This window comes from Nannospalax galili, unplaced genomic scaffold, assembly GCF_000622305.1.
Source record: "Nannospalax galili isolate Female #2095 unplaced genomic scaffold, S.galili_v1.0 scaffold517, whole genome shotgun sequence".
In the NCBI taxonomy this organism is placed as follows: domain Eukaryota; kingdom Metazoa; phylum Chordata; class Mammalia; order Rodentia; family Spalacidae; genus Nannospalax; species Nannospalax galili.
Window position 1 is genome coordinate 1198915 of NW_008340098.1, and position 15687 is coordinate 1214601.

At 43.8% G+C, this 15687-nt stretch overlaps 1 protein-coding gene across 2 annotated transcripts in view; it reads left to right on the plus strand.

Annotated features, from left to right (window-relative positions):
• Dpysl5 (dihydropyrimidinase like 5) overlaps nt 1-15687 on the plus strand; it is a 109693-nt gene that overhangs the window by 71653 nt on the left and 22353 nt on the right. For both annotated transcript variants that reach the window (XM_008835012.3, XM_029564466.1), the window contains 3 exons: nt 9779-9937; nt 11877-12056; nt 13030-13098. In XM_008835012.3, the coding sequence (XP_008833234.1) occupies nt 9779-9937; nt 11877-12056; nt 13030-13098 (408 nt within the window). The remainder of the gene's footprint in view (nt 1-9778; nt 9938-11876; nt 12057-13029; nt 13099-15687) is intronic.

Genomic DNA, 15687 nt, shown 5'->3' on the forward strand with positions numbered 1-15687 from the left:
TTTCTGCTAGGAAGCCTGAGACCAAGAGCCTGTGCTGTCTCAGCTTCCCTCCTGTGACCTCTGTTGGTCTCCTGTAGCCACACCTCCTCCAGAATGGATAGGAAGAACTTTTCAGGATAATAGCTGTGAATATCAGCTCAGCTTCCTCATTGGACCAGTGAGGACAATAGTCTGTTTCATAGGGTATGTGAGAATTAAGCAAGCATACAGTAAGTGCTCAATTATGTTAGTTACACAGCACAGAGGACGCACTGTGCTTTTTACGAGTTTTGCTGTTAACAGTCACAGTATATTGGGTTCCTGCTATGTGCAGGCATGGGGCTAGCTACTTTATATGCACTATGTCACTTTCAAAATTTGTTTTAACATCTGTTTAGTTAGTGTGTGTGTGTGTGTGTGTGAGTGAGAGAGAGAGAGAGAGAGAGAGAGAGAGAGAGAGAGAGAACAACTAGCAGTTCTCTTCTTCCACCATGTTTGTCCCAGGGATCAAACTCAGGTGGTCAGACTTAGCAGCAGGTGCCCTTACCTCCTGGGCCAGACCTGTCATTTAACCTCAATAACCCTGGGAGAGGTGTTTTATCATCCCCCATTTCCAAAATGGGGAAATAGTGCTCAAAATGATTAAAACTTGCTCAGAGTCCTACAACTACTAAGTTACGGAACTGGGATGTTTGTTTTGTTTTGCTTTGGTAAAAAGTCAGGGTTGGGGCTGGAGAGATGGCTCAGCGGTTAAGATCACTGGTTGTTCTTGCAGAAGACCCAGGTTCGAATCCCAGCACCCACATGACAGCTAACAACTGTCCGTAGCTCCAGTTCCAGGGGATCTGACAGCTTCTTACTTCCGCGGGCATTGCACGGCACGGGTACACTTACCTACATGCAGGCAATACACACATACACATAAAATAAAAATAATAAATAAAATTTTTTAAAAGTCAGGGTTAACAAAAAAACAAAAAGAAAAAGAAGAAAATGAATAATAGATAAAAATTTTAAATTGTTATCAGGCCAGTCCCAATTACACTATGTAGCTAAGGCTAGCCTTGAACTCCTGATCCTCCTGCTTCCACCTCCAGAGTGCTTAGATTACAAGTGTGCACCACTATACCTGGCTCTGGAACTGGGATTTAAACATAGATCTACCTGCCTTAAACTCTAATTCATATCACTGTACAATTATGCTTCTGAATACAGCATTTGTGTCCTTTAAATATCAGGCACATTAGGTATAGCAAAGTGTTATTTTCCTAAAGTGCATTGTAAATTGAATGCTGCCTATTTCCTCTGAGGAAAGTTGAACAAATGCGTGAGTTTTAAATATAGGAATACTTCAAACGAACTCACCAGATGGTGCGTAAATGGGATCATACCTGAAAAGATGTGGTAGAGGCTTTGGGCCTTGAAGAGAGGGCTAGAAAGTGAAAGAAAAATCAGGAGTGGAATTAACTACAAATTGGAAGTTAGAGAAACCTAATCAACGGCAGGGGGATCTCAGTAGGCTGCCAATTACTGGTCCCCAGATGACTTGAGAGCTGTGGGTAGCTAGAGGGTCAGGGAGGGCAGCCCCAAGCAACTGATGATGCAGCACCTGGATGCACTAGAAAATGCAGCTTTCTTTTTTAATATATTCTGTTTATTACTTTTATTTTATATGTATGAGTGTATTGCCTTGCATGTATGTGAGTGCACCCGTGTTGTGCAATGCTTCAGAGGTCAAAAGAGGGCTTCGGATTCTCCTGGAACTGGAGTTAAGGATGGTCTGTAACCACCATGTGGGTTCTGGGAACTGAAGCCGGGTCCTCTGCAAGAGCAGTCAGTGTTCTTAATTGCCATCTCTCCAGCCCCCTAAATGCAGCTTTCTTAAGAGAAAAGAGGCATTGAATTGGGTTGGGGACAAACCAATAGGATGAAGTGGTTAGCAACATTCTAAGAGACCTGTCGGAAAGAGGATCAGCCCTCAGTTTGAACTGGTGAGTTGGCAGTGAAACCCCAGCAGAAGGCTCTTAAGAGCCTGGCCCCTCTGCATCTGTCAGTGGTTAGCTGCTAGAAGGAATGGCTATATGGTTTTCAGGACCTAATTTCCTAATGCAAAAGGAAAATGTAGAACTCCTTGTTTAAAAGTACATATATTAGGAATTCCAGACAGTGCAGCAAAACATTAAAGCAAGCCCAGAGCCCTTCTAAATACAGTTGCATAAAACCACTGCCTGTGAAGCTGACCCTGGCTTATGTTTCCGGATGGAAAAGGTACTCTCCATGTGCCAGGCATGGTCCTAAATAACATATACACATCATCTCAGTTGAGATGCTTGGGCCTTTCTCTAGAACTTGCTTCCATCCCTATGCATGGTGACTAAGAGCTAGCTTCCCCCGCATGCACACATGTTCATACACAACAAACATACGTATACACTATGATCACATACCAAATTTTTTTAATAGAAACTAATTCTTTTGAAAAATCCAGGGGTGATGTTGTGCATCTATAACCCTAGTGTTGGGGAGAGAGGAATAGAGATATTCAGATCCCCTGAACTCACTGGCTAGGCAGGTTTGCCAGTCAGTAAACTCTGAACTCAATGAGAGACCCTGTCTCAAAAAATAAGGTGGATGGGACTGGAAAGATGGTTCAGTGGTTAAGATCTCTGGCTACTTTTGCAGAGTACCCAGGTTCTATCCCAGCACACACATGGCAGCTAAGAACTGCTCTTAACTCCAGGTCCAAGGGAATCTGATGCCCTCTTCTGACATCTGCAGGCATTGCACAACATGGGTGCACTTGCACACATGTAGGTAATACACACATACACATAAAATTTAAAAAATTAAAAAATAAGGTGGAGAGCAATCATGTAAGATACTCAACATCAACCTCACAGATACACACACAGACACACACACACACACACACACACACACACACAATTAATAAAATACAAGAGCTCGTGTTCTAGAGAGTCAGTAAGCAGCAGACAAAACCTTGAAAGTGAAAAATGTTAACCCACGCAGGAGAGACTCTACTGAGCTGGTGACATTTTTCTGTACTTAGGGAGAATGTGAGTAAAAGTGGACAATGATTTTAGTGTAAACAGAAAAAGAAGTAGTTCAGCAGTTGTATAAAGTTACTGATTGCATAAAGATATGTTTATAAAGCACATCTGTATTGGTGTGTTTTCTGTTGTAATAAAATACTAGAGGCTACATGATTTATACACAAGAAGCTGTTGGGTTCATGGTTCTGGATCTCCAAGGCTGAGGGGCTATATCTGCTGATGTCTCAGTACAGGGTGTCACATAGCAGGGGACAGGGGACATGGGAATGTGGCTGAATATCTTCTTGTCTCTCTCCTTATAAGACCACCAGTATTAAATCATGGGACCATTTCCTATGACCTTACCTAATCCTACTCACCTCCCAAAGGCCCTACCTCTAAATACCATAGTGGGATTAAGTTTCCACCCTCTTCATTCCTCTGAGTGGGGATTATATTTGAATATGTGAACTACTGGGAGGGACACTCAAACTATATCCAAAGCTTAGCAACTTCCAATGCTTATCATTTGATTCACAGAGCAAGCCCCCTTTAAAGGGAGTTTTCCTCAAGCCATACATCTAAATAGACGTATCCCAACTGTCTCATACCAGTTGTCTCAACTGTCCCATAAAGCCATGGATTGGCCCTGGTTCAAGTGTCTTCTCAACAGCAGAGCACAAAGTTTGTGCCATGACTCCAACTCAAGACTTAGCCTTGGAGAAAGACGGCCACATTGGATCGGCAAGTGTCATAAGAGGTGGGGGGAAGCATTGCTACAAGACACTGAGGGAAATAATTCTCTCTGCAGCAGTGTGGAAGGTGGTAAGAGACTCTTCAAAGCTCACTGCCCTCATAAATTCAGGAAGGACCAATACAACTGTTCCCTCCAGCACTGCTGTGTCAGTGAATATAAACGTATCTGAACGGCCATAAGTATCTTCTTTGCATTTCACTGAGCAGGTATCCGGTCAGCATAGAGACCCCCTTACGCTCCCCCCACAGGATGGTCTGATGAACTTCTGAAGTATAAAGATGTCATTCATAAAAGATTTAGGTTGAGCGGGGGGTGATAGCTTATGCCTTTCAGCACTTGAGAGGTAGAGGCAGGTGGATCTCTGTGAAATCAAGGCCAACCTGGTCTACATAGTGAGATTCAGGCCAACTGGGCTACAGGGAGACCCTATCTCAAAAACAAAAAAACAACAACAAAACCCAAAAAAGATTTAGGTTGAATTCTAGTACAGGTTCCTAATCTTGGCTAAGTGGACTCCTGGAAACTGTGTCATCAAGTGGATTAGTGTTAAGTATGATGGGTATTTTTAAGGAACAAATAGGGATGGCATTCCTGGACATCAACTAAATCCATATTTACCCAGGAATATGCTATTCGTTTCAAAAACAAAGTAATAGTAGCCTTTTGAAATAGTAAAGTTAAAAAAAAAGAAATAGTAAAGTTATGTTTCATGATTATACACCATTACTGCTGACTAGACAAATGGTCCTCATTAATTAATAGAGATGTGAAATTGTATAAGGCTGAGTTGGACAGGGGTGTGTGTGTGTGTGTGTGTGTGTGTGTGTGTGTGTGTGTGTGTGTGCATGTTTAAGGCTTGGGTTGGCAAATTGTTTCAAGCAGCCACCAAGTTCAAGGAGGCTCTGGTAGATTCAGCTCATCCCTAGTCAGGCCTGTGGCTGTTAGACACACCACTTCTTGCCAGTGTGCCCCTGAGTGTGGGCTCTGCTCAAATGTGTACAAGAATGTTCAAGCATCAGGTAAAGCAGTGAATGCCCATGAAAAGGAAGTTGCCAAAGGATAGAGACAATTTTATAGCATTATGTACATCTTCTGAATTCACAAGATTATCCTAATAAAAGCTTCAAAACAGAGAATATGTCAACATCAGAGAAGATGGGGTGGGAATAGCATGTGGAGGGTGCCAAGTGTATCAGAATCATTTTTATCCTTTTAAAAATATCTCTCAGAAAAAAAAATATATATATAGGGAGATGGTTCATGGATCCTTACCATCTTAAGTGTGAGGACTTGAGTTTGTATTCTCAGAACCCACTTAAAAAGTTGGTCAGGGGCTAAAGAGATAGCCCAGCAGGTAAGAGCACTGACTGCTCTTGCAGGGGACCTGGTTTCGATTCCCAGCACCCATATGGCAGCTAACAACCATTTATAACTCCAGTTCCAGGGAATCTGACACCCTCTTCTGACCTGTGAGGCTGATGCACAACATGGGTGTACTTGCATACATGCAGACAGTACACTCATACGCATAAAATAAAAGTAATAAAATATTTTTTTAAAGTTGGTTGGGTGTGGCAACTCGCATGTAATTCCAGCACCTGCTTGGGACAGGGAGGTAGGTCCCCTGAACAAGCTGACTAGCTAGACTGGCCAAATCCGAGAGTACCAGGTTCAGTGAGAGACCCTGCCTCTGTGAATAAAGTGAAGAGAGACTGAGGACGACACTTGACATCAACCTTTGGCCTCCACATGCACCCACACACACATCTCCAAACACACATGCACACATGCATGCACACTACACATATTAACAAAAAGAAAAAAATTTTATCTGGGGATGTAGCTTACTGGTAGAGCACATGTTTAGGATGTGAGGCCCTGAGTTCAATCTCTTAGATCAAAAACTTAATTTTTAATAGTAATATTTAAAGCATGTGAAGCAAATATGATAAAGGAATTGATATTTATTAAATTTTAATAGTGGGTACATGGATGTGTTTTATTATTTTCTGTGTTTTATATCGAAAATATTTCATAGCTGCAATATTGTTTTATTTTTTTAGTCTCTTTGAGACAGGGTCTCTCTGTAGCCCCAGCTGGCCTGGAACTCACTATGTAGACCAGGCTAGCCTTGAACTCACAGAGATCCGCCTGCCTCTGCCTCCTGAGGGCTGGAATTACACTCCTTTACCACCATACTTGCCCATATTTTTTATTTTTAGTTTTTTTATGTGTATGAGTGTGTGAGTGTTTTGCCTGCATGTATGTAAGTGTACCCATGTGTCAGTGCCCATGGAGGCCAGAAGACGTTGGATCCCCTGAAACTGGAGTTATAGACAGTTGTTAGCAGCCATGTGGGTGCTGGGAATTGAACCCGAGTCTTCTGCAAGAGCAGTCAGTGCTATTACCTGCTGAGCCAGCTTTCTAGCCCCCCTCTTCTGCTTTTTTTGGTGAGGAGAGTTAAGAAAGGGCCTTGCTCTGTAGCCTTCTGCCAGCCTCTACCTCCTGAGTGCTGGAATTAAAGGCCTGAATCACCATGCCCAGCTTGTGTAACATATTTTAAACGTGTAAGTATTGACTTACTAAATTAAGCTTCTTTGTATTTTTGTATAGTATATATTGTATATATATTTGTTTATTTGTATAGTGTATATTACAAATATAAAGGTAACATTGTTTTTAATGTATATTATAGAAATGGTATATACTATTTAATAAAAATTTACAAAGCAGAACAAATAAATAACTAAGGATCCATCACCACAAAGAGCCATCGTTAATATTTTGGTATTCTTCCTCCAAGATTTCTAGCTCTAAGCATCTTCTGTACACATACTGAATTTGCCTTCTTCCCGCATTATAGCATAAGCCTTTCCGTGTTATGACTTAGCTCTCATGAGAATCATCTGTTAAAGATCTTCCACAGCTCACGGTTTTGTGTGAACAGTCATGACATGTGGCAGGCACACAGTCGCATATCCTTAAACACAATCCTTCTGAAAGTGTCAGAACAGGACAGTGCCTTGCTCTACTGATGATCTCTGCAAGGCCATTCTGTGGGGTGATGGTAAAATGATCTGTCATACCTGTGATACCGTGTTCCTGTGAATACTGAGCTCAAGGCATTCATCAGGGGATCAAAACTGCACATATTTAAAAGGCCAGTTCTGTGTCTGTCCACCCTGAGGAGTACTCATACATCCATGTCAGCTGGGCCCAGAGCCCACACCTGGGGTGCTGAGCTGTGAACCTTGGTTTGGAGACCTAGAGTAACAGTAGTAATAGTAATAGCAACAATTCTTCCAGATACACATATGCCCCTTCAAAGCCTCTTACAACTGCTGCCCCCTGACTTCCCTGCACCACTGGGAGCTGAGGTACAGAGGGGGCTGTGGCTGCTTTGAATTGTAGCCAGTAAGTGTGGAAGTCAATACCACTGCCTACTGCTCCACACACTTTACAGAACTCTTTTCAGTTCTTGTCTTTGGACTCCAGAGCACACTGCTTGGGCCCTCTGACAGCTTGAACCTCTTTCCCACAGGAGTCAGAGACTGGGTCTGCCCAGAGTCTCCTAACTCACTCCTAGACTACTGTTGACCCCCAGAATTTCCTGACAAAGTGCTGGAACTCACACAAGCCTGAACCTGTCCACCAGGGGGTCAGACCATGAGTTTGTGCACCTTAGGTCCAAGGGTAGCATTTTGCAGGGGTGGACAAGGGTTAGATCTGTGAGCTCAGCATGAATCCAAAGGGAAAGGCATGACGTGGGACAGGCACCAGAGGAGGCCAACTTTCTCTACAATATAGTTGGATCTCAGGGACCTTCCCTGCACACTCTACAAATCAAGCCTGACCCCTTGATCATTTTAAGAACATATTTGTCAGAGTAGCTTGATCTAGACTTTTACATATTTGGAGATTTGGCCCATGAACCACCTTTTCTACCCTTGCCTTGGGGTCCTGGGGTAGTAAGAACGGTCCTGGCTCTTTTATGACACTCTGCTATTCACAGGTTCCCTTTTCTTCCTATTGAAGGCTGTAGTATGCTGAGGAGTAAAAGGAAAGCAATCTAGAACCAAAGAAGGATAAAACAATTTAGTGTGTAAAATCCTAGTTTCTCAGACTCCCGTGTGCACGTGTTCAGGCAAGAAATGCTGGCAGGACAAAATAGAGACCAACCACCTGCTGTGAGGATGAATCAGCCTGCCAGGGTCCAGTAGCAGCAGGAATAGCTGCCAGCTAGTACACTACAATCTGTGCTTCCTCTTCTCTCCGTCCCTCCCTTTCCTACATGTACTGTACAGAACTACCACCCTCTGTTGGCTGTTTTAAGCTATGCAAGAAGTCAGCCCACTGAGGCCCCAGCATGGAAAACTGAGGCTCTGGGATTTTTCATTTGAAGTGTGGTTTGACTGCTGAACTAGTTTTCTTGATGCCTTGTTCCCCAGCAATATCTCTGGCTCATGATCAGGGAATTTAGCTGAACAGAGAAGCATAGAGTCATGAAGACAGATTCTTTAGGCATTTTCACCCATATGGAAAACAAAATCTAATTTGAATAATTAAATACATGTATTAGGACACATTACCAGATCCATTCCGTAAGTGATATTTATCTTTACTCTTCACAACTGTCCGGCCAAGAAGCTAACCCAGGGTACGGGTGTAGAGTCCGCTGCTGTGGCCCACTTAGGAGGTAGTGGGGAAGGAACTTCAACCTATAGCCAATCCAAGTCACTGGAAGGACTCTAATAGAAACATATGCTTTCCCAAGCTTTTATTCACCAGAGAGAGGGAAAAAACCAAAAACAAAACCTTACATTAAAAGCCTCACAAAGACTTGTATTACAAGACCATCCCTCAGTTATTTTAATTTTAATGGTAAACTTTTGTTTGGGAACAGTATACTCGCCTAAAACATCCTTTGGGTAATGTTAGTGTTATAAGTTCATAAAAGTCACTTACCCAAATTAGTTTTCTTTTTGAAGTTGTGGGGAAACTTAATAGAGGCTTAGTAAATTTTCCTGGGTGTTTACTTTGTGACTGTGAGTAAAGCTTTCAAAATATTTTTTTCTAGGGGTTGGGGCGATGGTTCCGTGTTTTAAAGTTCTTGCCACACAAGTTTCAGGAGTGGAGTTTGGATCCACAGACCCATGTAAATGCCAGGTGTACATTGCTGCCCAACTGTAGCATTTTATGATTTGAATGTATGTGCATGACTAGATTAGTAAATTTTATATGTGAACACTTGATTGTGCTTCACATTTATATTATACTTGGGTATTTGATTATGTTATCTATATATTGGAGTTAAGTCTTATTGAGAAGGTAGGGGCTGCCTTAAGCATGGTAACACACTGTTTTTTCCAAGGAACGAAGCTAAAAACCCCAGACAAGGAAGAAGCTGGTTTGCTTGCTGGACCCACAGTTCTGAAGAAGGTTTTTCCTAGTTTGCTTTCCTGTTGCTCTGATAAAACACTAACAAAACCAACTTAGCGAGGAAAGTGTTTATTTGGCTTGCAGGTTACAGTCTATCATTGAGGGAAGCCAAGGCAGGAGTTCAAGGCAGGAACCTGGAGACAGGAACTGAAGCAGAGACCTTGGAGGAATACTGCTTACTCATTTGCTTCCCCTGGCCTGCTCAGCTGTCTTTCTGGCCCACCTGTCCAAAGATGGTACTGCCCACAGTGGGCTGGGCCCTCCTGTATCAACCAGCAGTCAAGAAAATCCCCTGAAGTATGTCCATAGGCCAGTTTGATGGAGAGAATTCTTCAATTGAGGCTCCCTCTTCCCATGTATGTCTGGGTTTATATTAAGTGGACAAAAATGATGATAAAGGTTGTACACTGGATTCCATGCTTCAGGACTGCGTCTTAGCACAGTCTCAGTGGTCATCCTGAGTGCACCCTGAGCATAGTATTTCACCATGATAGAGATGGGTGCAGGCAGAGCTGTGACAAGACTGCTTTTTCTGTCTTCCTTCCTTCAGGCAGCACTTGTTGGAGGCACCACCATGATCATCGGCCACATTCTGCCTGATAAGGAGACCTCCCTTGTGGAAGCCTATGAGAAGTGCCGGGGTCTGGCTGACCCCAAGGTCTGCTGTGACTATTCCCTCCATGTGGGGATCACCTGGTGGGCACCCAAGGTAACAGTACTGATGGAGTCCCCCAGAAGAGTTTTGGTACACAGAAGGTGCATGGGCTAAGCCAGCTGGCCCTGGTGCTTTTCTACCTGTGTGGCCACTCCTGCCACCACTTTAGCTCCCCCACCTGCCAAAACATTTAGAAATCCATGAGGACAGTGGGTTGGTCTGTCTTGCTTAACTTAAAAGGCCAGCCCTCTAACATTCACAGCAAACACCAAGTTGCAACAGAGTCCCAAGGCCACAGGCCAGACTCAGGAACACTGGCTCCTTGCACTGACTGCAGTCTCTCAATGTGCTCTGATGTGTACACAAGGGACCACTAACACCTAAGGAGGAATGCTGCTGAGTGGTGACTTAAGCAGGGAATCAGGCACAGGGCCGTGTTCTGTTTGGCTGGGAATTGACAGCACAGAACTGAGGTCTCTGAACCAGAATTAATCTTGTCCTAGCTCAGCACTGCCTTATACAAATGGCCCTGGGAACCTTCTTGCCCACTGTGCCCAGATCCCCAGGGAGAAACTGAGGTTGTCCTGGGCTATGACTGGCTGGACCACTGAGCTCATGCTGTGCCTGTGTCCATAGCCCTTGACTTTCTTGTCCTCTCCTGGCCAGGGTACTGGGGCAGAGCCCACTTTCCTCTCCCACAATTCCCATTTCCTTGCTTTTCCTCTAGAGCCATTTAGATTTTGCTTCCTTCTTCCTTCCTTCCCAGAGTTCACTGCTGCAACTCAGGGAGGCAGTCTGGTACCCATTCGTCATCAACTATTAAGCTTCCTGTGCTAGTAGTGAGATAGATGCCTCAGAATTGTAAAAATAGCACACACCAAGACATTTTACTAATCTGTGCAGTTGTGGACCCTGGTCTATGAAGCCTGGATCCCTTTCCAGACAGTAATTTAAAGCCTCACTTTACTTTCAGCCTTGGAACTTACCTGGCTTCTCCAGGAAACACTGGAACTCTGAACCCTTCATGCACAAAGGCCCTCACCGTACTTGAGTAACAATGCAGACCCTGCTAAATATCAGCTATTCCTTAATCAGATGGAGGTCTCCCTTCTGAGCAGTGATCCCTCCCCAGAGCCTCTCTGTACCCCCCTTCCCCAGAGTTGGCCTGGAATAGAGGATCCACCCAGATGCCCAGCAACACTGAGGCCATCCCTGAGTTTTGCCAGAAGTAGTGAAGTTTTTTTATACCTCTAAAATTTTAAATTCCTTATTATAATATCATTTACTAATTACAGATTTTAAAAATAGGAAAGAAAGAAAGCACATAATCAATGCCTGTTATTGTAGCTCATTTCTTGCCAGTCTTTTTGTATCAGCTTGAGAGCCATTTGGCCTGAGTATTAGTACTTTCTGTTTGCTATGCAGTCTTCATAACCTTCAATATAATGGCCACCTAATGTTCTGACCAGTAGAACAGCTTCAAGTAGTTTTCCTGCTGTTAGACCAGCACTGCTTCTAAAGTTAATAACGTTGGGATAAATATCCTTTTTCACATAGCTTCATTCAGGTTTTGCCATGTTCCTAAATTAATGTTCCCAATCTCTGGAGTTTTGACATGCCTTCTTGGTAACACCACTTCCACTATGGAGGCTGAAGACAGGCCATAGCAGTGCAGTTGTTATGCCTGCCTACCTTTACCAAGAAGGTGGGTTTAGAGGCAGAAACCCAGGACAAGCCTATGTGGTAGGAAAAACATCTATAATCTATAGCCAGCGTTCCTATCCTTGTGCTATGCTTGACATGGTTCAAAGTACTTCTGCATCTCTTTGCTCAGATGACCTCACAGCAGCCTGGGGATGTGGGAGGTCGAAGGAAAGTGAGACATGACAAGGAAGCAGGTGATCATACAAGTCATACAGATGAGGCCCTACATCTCCTTGCTGGACCAGCACCTACTAGTCTGACTGGCTTGGCTTTGCATTTTGCTCTCCAGGTGAAAGCAGAGATGGAGACACTAGTGAGGGAGAAGGGGGTCAACTCATTCCAGATGTTCATGACCTACAAGGACTTGTACATGCTTCGAGACAGTGAGCTATACCAAGTGTTTCATGCCTGCAAGGACATTGGGGCGATCCCCCGGGTCCATGCTGAAAACGGGGAGCTCGTGGCTGAGGCAAGTCTGAAATAGAGGTTGTGGATGAGGGTGGGACAAATGGAGACAGTTTACAGGGAGACCCCAATCACTTGAGTCCTGGCAAGGTTCAGAGAAATGAAGTTATAAAATAGGATGAGACGTGAACACTGGGGGGTGGCGGGGGAGCAAATCGTGGTCCAAAATCCAAACATTTCTACTACATATGTATTTTTAAATATCTCTGTACAATCCAAAAGGATTCTAAGTCTTAGATGATGATATCTTAGTTTGAATGCCATGTTATTTAACCTCCACTATAACAATTATTTAAAGGTCCTCTTAGAAATATTAAATGAGGGGCTGGAGAGATGGCTCAGTGGTTAAGAACACTGGTTGTTCTTGCAGAAGACCCGGGTTCGAAACCCAGAACCCACATGGCAGCTAACAACTGTCCATAACTCCAGTCCCAGGGGATCTGACAGCCTCTTCTGGCCTCCATGGGCATTGCACAAGACGGATGTACCCACCTGCATGCAGGCAATACACGCATACACATAATAAATAAAATAAAAAAGAAATATTAAATGAGATACAGCATATAGAATAATCAGTTCTCCATCTTTCTTTACCTCCTTATCAGAACTGATATAGAGACCTGTTGTCTGGTACAAAGAGGGGTGACCCTCTAGGCTCTCCTAGGTGTTAGGGCGAGGCTACTCTAGTATTTCTTAGTTTCCAGTGAGGCAACTCCAACTTTCATACCAAGTAACAGGCCATGGACTGGTTACTGGACTGTATTTTTTTTTATATGGACTATATTTTTAAGAGTAAAAGATACTGTCCTGTTATTAAAAAGTAAGAATCAGGAGAGATTAATGCATGAGGACCTGGGTTTATCCTTTAAAAAATGAATATTACTGAAATCAGATACACACCAAGCTGATTGGGGTGGGTTGTTTGGTATTTCCTTGTCTCTCTATGATTCAGTTTTCTTTCTCTTACTGTTATTCAGGGCGCTAAGGAGGCACTAGATTTGGGTATCACAGGCCCAGAAGGAATCGAGATCAGCCGTCCAGAGGAGGTAAGAAAAACTTCTGTGCCCACTGGCAGCTTCCCTCAGGTAGAGTCACTGTGCCAGGGAACTTCCTGCTGCTGTGAAAACATACCAGATAGAACAACTTAAAAGGAGGAAAGATTTTGCTCATGTTTATGGTTTCAGAGGGTTCGGTTGGCAGTTGCTGTCCCCATCCACTGGGCAGAACACCATGGTGATGGGAGTGTGTGGCAAAGTAGAGCTGTTCACTTCATGGGCAACTGGGAGGCAGAGTAAGACAGGAAGTGGCCCCAGGGAATAACTCCCCATGCCCAAGGAAGGACCTACCAACTGAACTACGCTTAATAGTTCAGCTTCACCTACCCTAAGTGACCTGCATTCTCCAGTTCAGCTTCACCTCCTGTTTCCAGAAAAAAACATCACTATCTGGGGACCAAGCATTTGTGTAATGAGCCTATAGGGGACATTATGTATTTAATTCATAACACTCATGCAAACTTTTAGAAGAGATATCAAAAATACAAGTTAGACCATTTTTTTTCCATGGGTAAAATTCCTTTTGGTTAGCTTTCTGGGGAATGACCTCCTCCACACTGAGGTCAACTTGACCTTGACCTTCCCTGTCAACCGTATTTGATTCTGTTTCAAGGCTTTGGGGGGCGGGGAGAATTTCAGCACTCCAGGGGTTACTTTGCCTAAAACTGAATGGAGAGACAAAAGAAATTTCAAACTAGAAGCCAGAGAGCTCATCTTGGAGATGAGTTCTCCATCAGAGGGACACTTTGATCCTTCCCACCAGAAGCCAGGCTTATACCTGTCCATACTCTCTTGCTCTTATTTTGTGCTGATATGGGAAGGAAAAGCTTTGTTTCCCTCTGCCCTCTGTGTCCTTGCATGCACTTCTGTAGGGCTTTGACATGAATATCCAATGATCTCCTGAGTAATTCTGCTCCAGTGGAACCACAGTAGATAAATAATGCCTTCTTGGCACTGGAAAGATGGATCAGCAGTTAAGTGCACTGGCTTCTCTTGTGGAGGACCTGGGTTCGATTTCTAGCACCCACGTGGTGGCTAACAGCCATCAGTAACTCCAGTCCCAGGGGATCCAACACTTCTGACCTCTGCCAGGCATTGCAGGCACAAATGCACTTACATACATGCAGGTAAAACACTCATAAACATAAAAACTAATGATTAACTAAAAATAATAATATACCTTCTTGTGTTGATGCCCTGTTCAGACATTTTCACTATTTGTGGCAGAAACTCTCCTTTCTCCAAACCCTAAAATGAAGAGTAGTAGCAGGATATGGTGGCACCTGTATTCTCAGCACCAGGGAGGCTAAAGGAGGAAGGTCACAAGTTTCGGGCCAGTTTGGGCTACCTAGTGAGAGCCTATTTCAAACCATCAATTAATAAAATGCTGGGAGGTAGTTAGGTATCCAGAAGACCTGATGTGTGGTCCCACTGTCCCCCAGGAACCAACTGATCCACCTTCTTCCTGCCTTGCTTTTCTCCCTATTTGGGCACATCAGAATCAGTAGAGAAAGATGCACCAAGGCTAGGGATGTAGCTCAATTGGTAGAGTGCTTGCCTGTCATGCACAAAGCCCCGGGTTTGAGTTCCCTGGCACCACATAAAACTAGAAGTGAGGTACATGCCTGCAATTCCAGCACTTGAAAAGTATAGGCAGGAGCATCAGAAATTCAAGGTCATTCTCAACTACATAGTGAGTTGAGGCCAACCTGGGCTACATGAGACTCTGTTCAAGAAAAGGGGGGGAGGGGAGGAAATAAAGGAGGGAGACAGGGATGGACAGACGGACAAAGGTAGAAAAAAAAGAGAAAGAAGCACTAGTTTCAAAGGATATATCTATGTGAACAAGGTTGACCTGGGGCCACTCCAGGGCTTAGCTATCTGATAGCAAGAGGAAAGAGCAAGGCTTTGAGGGGCGGTAACAATCACCATCAGCATCTTCTGGTTAAATGGAAGGGACCTGGGTCTGCACCAGGGCAGCTTTGCCTTCCAGAAAACATTTGACAATGTCTAGAGATGCTTTTGGTTGTCCCAACATGGAGGGTGGGTCAGGTGATGCTGCTATCTGGTAAATAAAGGTGAGGGATGCTGCCAAAGATCCTGTTACATACAGACATCCCAACCACAGAGAATTCTCTGGCTCCAGTGTCATAATGCCAAGGCACAGAAACTTTGATCTAGGCTCTGCTCCAGCTTGATGTATTGTTCCTTTACTGCATTTCTGTGATAGCTGTTGAGAGAATGCACTGGCAGACAGAGATGAGACTCTGAGTCATTGTTTTTTAGCATTCTTTCATTGCCTTAAAATTTTGTATTTATTATTACTTTGTGGGGTGTGTGTGTGTGTGTGTGTGTGTGTGTGTGTGTGTGTGCTACAGCACATGTGTGGAGGTCAGAGAACAACTTGTAGGAGTCGCTTCTCTCCTTCCCTGTGTTGGTTCCAGGGATTGAACTCAGATCTTCAGGCTTGGCAGTAAGCCCTTTTACTGTCTGGGCCATCTTGCTGGCCCAGAGAAATGTTTTATATATATATATTACACGTACATATGCATAAAATTCTCAGGTATTATTTGAAGCTCA